The 7,672-nt window shown below is 50.9% G+C and overlaps 2 protein-coding genes across 2 annotated transcripts; one reads left to right on the top strand and one right to left on the bottom strand.

Moving 5' to 3' along the window:
- Positions 1-258: 258 nt before the first annotated feature.
- C8Q69DRAFT_443886 (hypothetical protein) lies at positions 259-1,509 on the bottom strand (the record flags this gene model as incomplete). The annotated part of the gene is made up of 3 exons (XM_028628959.1): positions 259-582; positions 638-1,244; positions 1,409-1,509. 3 exons carry the CDS (start codon positions 1,507-1,509, stop codon positions 259-261), a joined length of 1,032 nt encoding a protein of 343 aa, XP_028485793.1.
- A 3,051-nt stretch (positions 1,510-4,560) lies between these two features.
- Positions 4,561-6,596, top strand: C8Q69DRAFT_506350 (hypothetical protein; the record flags this gene model as incomplete). Its single annotated transcript, XM_028632795.1, has 5 exons — positions 4,561-4,629; positions 4,689-4,899; positions 4,956-5,474; positions 5,527-5,709; positions 5,779-6,596. The coding sequence occupies 5 exons, from the start codon at positions 4,561-4,563 to the stop codon at positions 6,594-6,596; spliced, it is 1,800 nt and encodes a 599-aa protein (XP_028485792.1).
- Between the last annotated feature and the right edge of the window lie 1,076 nt (positions 6,597-7,672).

Genomic DNA, 7,672 nt, shown 5'->3' with positions numbered 1-7,672 from the left:
CTCGAGAAATAGCCCCTTCTGGACCGCTGCAGTCGGTCCCTTGTTGTTTGATGGACAGGGGCAGCGGACTCGGACGTGATCGACTCCAGGATGTTGTCCGGCTACTCTAGTTAATATGCTTAGTAGATTACCGAACTGCATTGCATTCGGCCCTTGTTAATGTTTGGCTGATCCATAGCCACGCGGATGCACGCCGGTGTTGATTGTTGGTGGCGTCTTGGACGACGCGGACTCGTTTAGGGCTGGAGACAGGGGGGTTTAGACCTCAGCAAGCAATGTGGGCTGGAAGTGCTCTCTATCCCCATAATACACCGATCGGCCCGTGAGACTGGATCTGCTGGGCCAGGAGGGACGACTTGACCAGAGTCGATTTTCTTTGACAGGCGTTTCTGGTGGGGGGAGGGGTTTTCCTCCATCTTTTTCACCTTTCTTTTTATAATTATTTGCTCCAGACGGTTGTTTGATCGCTGCCAGGTTAAACAATGGGAATGACACCGCCCGATACAGGGAGCAGTGCACTAGAAAGGAGGCTCGGCTGGCGATTTCTTTCTTCTCGAGTACAAAGTTCGAGCAGCTAGCAAGCTAGTTATTACTGTAGTGAGCTATGCGCATAGCACCAGCCACTGTTAGTACACACGAGGCGCAATAATAATGGCGAGGAAAGGAGGAGCGCGGCTTCGTTTGCTTTACGAGAGCCCCTGGTCGTTTTTCCGGTCGGGATGGAGAAAATCGTTTCCCTTTCCATCGTTATGAAGGCGACTCTTGACAGACATATTTCCTTATTGAGCGCCTGGTGTCCGGAACCACACAGCTGCACACCTCGTGAATCAGAACACGAAGTGGTTTGATTGTCTATTGAAGCTTCTTGTGTTGCTTTATGGCCAACAGTACCGATAACCTGGTTGCTACCTCTGATAGCCTGGCAGTACTCGTAGTGATCTCGCGGTTGCTGATAGCTAGACGCGGGACATATGTACAAAGTCCCGTACATGAACCAAAACCGCTGGGATCTGAAGATCCTCATCCAGATCGCTTCAATATGCACGAGGAAGCAAACAACAGTCCAATCGTCCCATGCTGGCGAGAAGCCTGATCTGAAATGAGGAATATTATCTGTTTGCTTCCCTTCGCCAAGTCCCTTTCCTATGATGGGATGGGACGACTGATATGCAAGTGTAGGAAGATCGGGGGCATCGAGTCCTCGCTTCACCAGCGGCGGTTCTCGGTTTGTATTGTCGTCAGCACTAATGCAAGATTGGCTATGATGAACTCTGGAGATTAATTCCTAGTAATAGTTGATCCGCATCGCCTCCGGACGTCACCGTTCAAACTTCAGTGGCGGTGGTTTGCGTGCGGGATCGCCAGAGTTCCCTGCGCGTGTACTTGATCTTCTCTGCCAGACACTCACCAACCTCCGTGCGCACCTCCTTGAGCGATGGCATCCCTAGAAGCTAGTTGCTCCATTAATAGCATTATCATTGTCAAGCTTATTTCGTTGTAAGGACACATGCTGGCACGATCCTGGCGTTTCAGGATCATCTGTATGAGCCCCATGACACTAAAGTCGATTCCAACCCTGAGATGTTCCTCTTTCAGTAGAGGTATCCAAGCTGCTGGGATGCGTCTGATCATCCTTTTGGAGCTGCGTGCCTTGCCTATACCCCGCCCAGCGATTCCGGAAGATCAGCCGTCATCTTCCGCGAGTCTAGGCTAGATACCACCATAGCCGTCAAAAAAGGGATTTACTCGGCTCCCATGCTGTGCCCTGCCAGATAGAGGGCTGGTCTCACGAATAATAATGACTGTGGAAGCCGTCTCGAATGACCTCAGAATGGCCCACTTGCAGGGGGATCCAGATACGATCCACCAGCCGATCCCCTCGAGTTGATCCTAAGAGTCCGTCCCATAGAGGCAATTTCGATGCTCTTTATCTGTTTGTTTGACTGAAACGGGTGTGGGATATGCTGGCACCTTGTATTCACAGCCTCATATACTCTTGTTGGAAACAAAAGCTCGGAGCATTGGAGGGCGGCACTGCTGGCAGTCCCTTTCAGAGCCCTGACCACACTGTCCTCCAGATCGGCCATCGAGGGTTGGCTGGTGATGTCTGTATTGGTAGTAATCAATCAATTCCCACACAGTCTCGACCATACGTCCTCGCTGCCGGGGTCCACCGCGATGCCGAAGAAGGCATCGGATGGAATCTGGCACTCTTGGCCACATTGCGCACGGTGCTCGCTCCCAGTTAAGCTATATCTAGTCCATAGTAGCTAACTACTGTAGCTCCCGAGCTGAGTCCGCATCTGATCCAGCGGTTTGCTTGAAGAATGACACGCGTGAACGGTTCCCCTCCGCCGCGAGTTCGCCTCCGTGGTAGTTTGAAGTGCAGTTGTAATCCGCCAGTGGAGCGTAGGAAGGCTGCATTTCAATCTGTGCGTAATAATTAATTAATTAATCAATTAACAGCGTGCTTTGTCTGTCCCTGGGGCTGACCCATACCGGTGGGCCCCAAGGGCTTCTCCAGGACCCTAGACTTAGAGCCTACTCTAGGACCTAGGTAGAGACGGTACCTAGAGCTCCCGTTACCCGCTAGTTAAGTTGGTTATCCGATCACAGCCAGAGGAGGACGAGAGACAAGACGGACAAGGAACGATCTCGAGAGGGGAACGCGGACCCGATGCTGGCATCCAGTGGAGGGACAGAGCCGAGAGACCCTGAAATCTAAGAGCGCGACGGCTCTCAACTGGCTTGTGGGGGAGTTGTTAGCGGGCAATAGCGCGCCACACCCCTCCTGGAGTCAAGGCCATTCAAGTCTTGCATTTTTTCTGTTCGATGCAGCGAGAGCGATCTTCCCGGGTGGTCGTGGATTGGATCGGGCGGGCTAGATTAGTGTCTCCAGGTCAGCTCTTTCACTGCGAAGTAACTAAACCGCATACCTCGCATGGCGGACGGGAAGCCCTCTAGTGAGGGCTTGGGTGTTTTCGCCTTCATGTCCTTGGCTTCTATGGCGGCGACGGCGATGCGGCAAGCACGGTCGACAGAGGATGAAGAAAGAAGTGTCTGTCGTAGTGTCGACTTAGCCTGTTCCTTTTTTTATCAACCTCGACGGGGCTGAAAAGCCATGGGATCGCCCATTTTGCACATCGATGATTACTTTGTTCGTTGTTAATAATACTTGTACTTGGTCCCTGGAAGATACCACGGCTGCTACTGCTATTATATACCAGATTTCTCTTCTCTCCTGTCCCCCAGTGAATCGTGGTTGAGTGGCATCAAACAATTGAACAAAACCCACTTCCTGTGCGCTCCAATCCTGATACGCTCCTATTCGTTCTGATCTCCGGGGACATTCTGGTCCAGGAAGAACCTAGCTTGTCGTGTGATTTGCATATAGCAAGCTCTGTTTTCTAATATCCCGGTGGAATTCCCCAGTCGATATTTATCCAGAACCGGGCTCTCGCAGGATCCGCGTGTGCTCGTCCAGGTTCACAAGCACATCGGACCATCCAGTCACTTCACCACCGCGGTTATTGTTATTATTATTATTATTATTACCTTCTCTATATCCATTACTCTCTAGCCTAGGCCCCGGTGATCGGTAAGTCCCACCACCGGCCATCTCTTGTCTGTTTTTCTTTTTTTTTTTTTTTGGTGCCCCTGACGGCTCCCGTCTCCGTACGGCCACTCTCTGTATGTCCCCTAGCGGGCAAGGCTCGGACCGTCAGCTGGTAACTATATTTCCACTCCACTCCGTTTCTACTTTTCTGGTCATGAACCCCCCCCTCCTCCCGTCTCATCCTCCAGCCTCCCCATCTCTCCACCTCTATTTGTCTTCGAGGACCGTCAAGCTGATCCTGGCTGCCATTGGCCACACTAGCGGTGCTACCAGACGCGATCCAGAAAGGTTTAGGTGACCCGGCAAAGTGGACGCATAGCCCTCTCCGCTGGGAATCCCGGCGTTATCACCCACTCTATCTATCTCACTACTGTGTGGACAACCCTCGTTCCTTTTAGTCTGATTCATTTCTTGCTTCGAAAGGATCCGTTCCGTTGGTTTTATGCAAGATACCACGCTGCCCGCTTCTGCCCCAGTTGTTTGCTGGTAACTGGGATATCGGAAGCGCTGCTCATTTCCATTGGCTCTCATCCGTCCTCCTATCAACCCCAGGAGATCGTACACTTGCTCCTCTATATACCCGTGTTTCTCTTCTACTCCCTTCCTGGAACCTATTGTACTCTCGCTGCCGCATCATCCCGTCGTGACCGCGTCTAGAACCTGCAAGGTCAGGGGCATCCTCGTCAGTCTTCCCGCCACAGGAGCATTTTGTCGCGGGGAAGTCGTACAACTGGTTGCGAACTACCCTATAAAGTTCTATAAAGTTCTACATGTGAACAAGCTTCTGCCTCTGAGCATTTCCTGCGCCAAAAAAAGTCCTTTCTTTCTTGGAGCCTTTTTGCATTTGAAAGGGTGCCATACTTCAGAACAGTTGATATCACTTATTTCCCTATACGAAACTGCACTCTCGACAGCAAATGGTCTCCAGGGGTGCGGGTCCCGCAATGGGTCCCACGAAACGACCTTCACCGTCCATGGCCGGATCCGATTACCCAGGATGGGGTGCTCCTCCAGTATGATCCGAAGATTGCGTTCCCCATGAGTTCCGAGCAGCTGACTGAGAAACCGACAGGCAATGGCTATGAGTCACCAGGGACACGTCCAGATTCCCTATGCACACTATGCCATGATTTTTATCGATGAGATGGGAAGACTGCGCGTCGACGAGTCTCCATCGATCAAGGCGAAGACACGGACTTTCTTTACCCCAGAAGATCGCGAGAGGTTCATGGAGCTGGTCGGTACCAAGGTGCGAGCAAATTACCAAAGACTTATGCTCGGGAGTATGTCTGCCTTCTGCTCTATCACCCGGGCCGAGGACTAACATTCCTGCCTGCAGGACAAATGAGCTCTGGTCGTCGAGCAAGTATAAAACAAGACGACATTGCGCTTGATGGCAGCTTTGCGTTTGATTACAGCCCGAAACTGTCCCAAGAGGAGGAAACCGATATGCATAATATTTCATGGGAGGCTGTGCATCAGGCTAAAAGACGGAGAGGTTCGACGTTAGGGTCAACATTGGAGGAGCGATATGTTGACACCGTTCCCGATTGCCCGGTCGAAGAGGCACCGGCTTATCCGACTATGGACAGAATGGCACTTGAGATTGGTGACACGGAAAAGGTGGCTGCGTATTATGAGATGGCATTGAAGCATTTCCAGCAACTCAACTGCCGTCAAATGGCGAAAGCTTTCATCAAATTTATCGAGCCCAGGAAGCAAGTGAAACATCCTTACAACGGCGGTAGACCGCCTCCAGGTGCTCAACCTGGCGAGAAAGGTGATCCAGAAAAGACGAAGCCTGAATGGTGGCCGTCCGGAGTGGTGCACAAGGAGCCAGATCACTTGAAAAAAGACCGTAAGTTGTCCTTATTCTAGTTAAGCTTTCTGATACTTATTTCCTATCTCAGAGCGCCTTCGTCTCCTTATTCATATACTTCGCAAGCTAGGGAAGTACGGAATCACTTCAGATAAACTTAAAGAAGTTGCGCATGATGCAAAGCGCCAAATCAAGCCACCGGAACGAATGGAGATCCTGGACGAGATTTTCCGGGTGAGGAAACTGGAGGAGAGATTCGAGAGAGGAGAAGTCGGTGAGTATAAACATCGACCCCTCCGTTCCCTTGAGGCAAGGTGTATCATTCGTGCTGACATACAACCAGATGCCAACGCAGTTGTGTATGTTATCAACCGCGACTCTAATACCAAACTCGACAGAGATTCAGATACGGTCAGCGAACCCGACCAGCAGATAGATAATGGAGATGGAGAAGATATCGAAGGGGGCCTCTTGACTCCAATGTCGTCTGCAGAGCAAGCACGAGGTCCTCTAACAAGTCCTGTCGACCAAATTACCGTTGCACCACACAGCCAGCCTGTGCATGTATCGGATGAGAGAGGCCGCCTCTTTCAGATGCCCGCGGCGCCCCTTCAATTTGATGAGCAATCAAGGCACCCTCCTACATTCCCCTCTCCAACAACACGAATTAAAAGCGGTTACGCGGACGAATTCTCTCAGACGGTGTCCAGGACATCAGCTAGCTCCACGGTGGTTAGTCCTAGCGACCAGACAGGCTTCGAATACCTAGCACAGACATCTTTCAACTCCACGACATCGGAGGAACAGATGCGCCAACACAACTCATCGCTCCCACCCCAGCAGCCGCCAACTCATTTTGATGCATGGTCACCAAACTTCCAGCAAAATATGTTCAACCCTGTCAATTACAACGCAACTACAAACCAAGCCCTCCAACAGCACTCTATGCAATACCCGCTTGCCATGTTGCCGACGAGCCATCCCCATGAAGTCTCGCCTCATCTATCTCATATAGGTCACTCTTTGCCGGATCTACATGGTGCTCGAGCTCGAGCTCAGTTTGAGACCATGAGTTTGAACCCACCAGCATTTCGCACAGGCTCCCTGAGCCACCCACACGTTGTCCAAACCCCTAACGGTGACCAGTCGCACCTGGGCTGATCTCAAATCATTTGCCGCAGCCATTTCCCTCGATGCTGCATGCTTTTAAGTGCAGCTAGATGAAGTGCATGACCGATATGAATGAACGACCGCGGACTGCTTTTGTCATTCTGTGCTGATCTTGACGTCCGCAAATAGTGAGACATTCGCTGTCTGAAAATATGTTTCTTATATCACTGTTACGATACCTCTTCGTTTTGGGGCACTTTTGATACTCACCAGATTTCCCTCTAGTTATGTTTGCGTCTGTAACAATCTCACTGTGTCTGTTTCTGGTTCGCCTGCTAGTCGTGCGTGACTTATGACAATGTGGAATGAAACAGCTAGACACTCTGCTATAGAAAGTTGACCTTTTGTGGCCTCGTGAACAAGGAATTTTCCTTATCTTGCTGTATCTTTCGCTGTGCTGTCATCATATGCTGTTTCGTTAGTTGGAATATTGCTGTCTTTTTGTTGAGCCATCCTCTCATACACGCCGGAGTTGTTCCTCAAATTTTACATTTAGGTTATCATGGTGGTATATTTCCAATGAGAATACTCGGGTTTATTTCCTCATATTCCATAAGTAGATGTGTTCCCTGTGTTGTTGCCGACATCGCTTTTCAAGGTAGTAGTAGTCGTCGTACGTCCGAATCGGGGAAATGTCTCAGAACTTGGTCGTTCCTGGGGCCCTCAGTCAAGATAGATTACCAAGGAAATCCTAAATCGTCTTCATGAAGCGAAAACGAGCCTATCGGGGTTTACACTAGCGGGTGAGCAGAGCAAGTCTCCATTGTAGACCGTTCAAGGCCGAGCCCGCGGCTGATTACCCGAAATAGTGGTCGGTTGGCGCGCTTACGGTTCCGCGATTGACGCCGCCCATGCGCCCTTTGCTGATGGACCGGAGGAAGCAAGCTCGGAGCTCTGGCGCGATACTCATTCCTTGATCCCAACAAAGCAATAGACTTCTACACTTTGCCAGCATCTTACGCCTGAGACAGATTTCCTCCAAGATCGCGTTGCGATGCCGTCGTACGTTTAGTCAACTTGAGCGTCTGTCTCGTTCTTGACCGATCGCCGTCGGTGCTCCCCGTGCA

The sequence above is a fragment of the Paecilomyces variotii genome (assembly GCF_004022145.1).
Source record: "Paecilomyces variotii strain CBS 101075 chromosome Unknown C8Q69scaffold_4, whole genome shotgun sequence".
In the NCBI taxonomy this organism is placed as follows: domain Eukaryota; kingdom Fungi; phylum Ascomycota; class Eurotiomycetes; order Eurotiales; family Thermoascaceae; genus Paecilomyces; species Paecilomyces variotii.
Note: the sequence above shows the minus strand (reverse complement) of the source record. Positions and strands in the feature narration are given on the sequence as shown.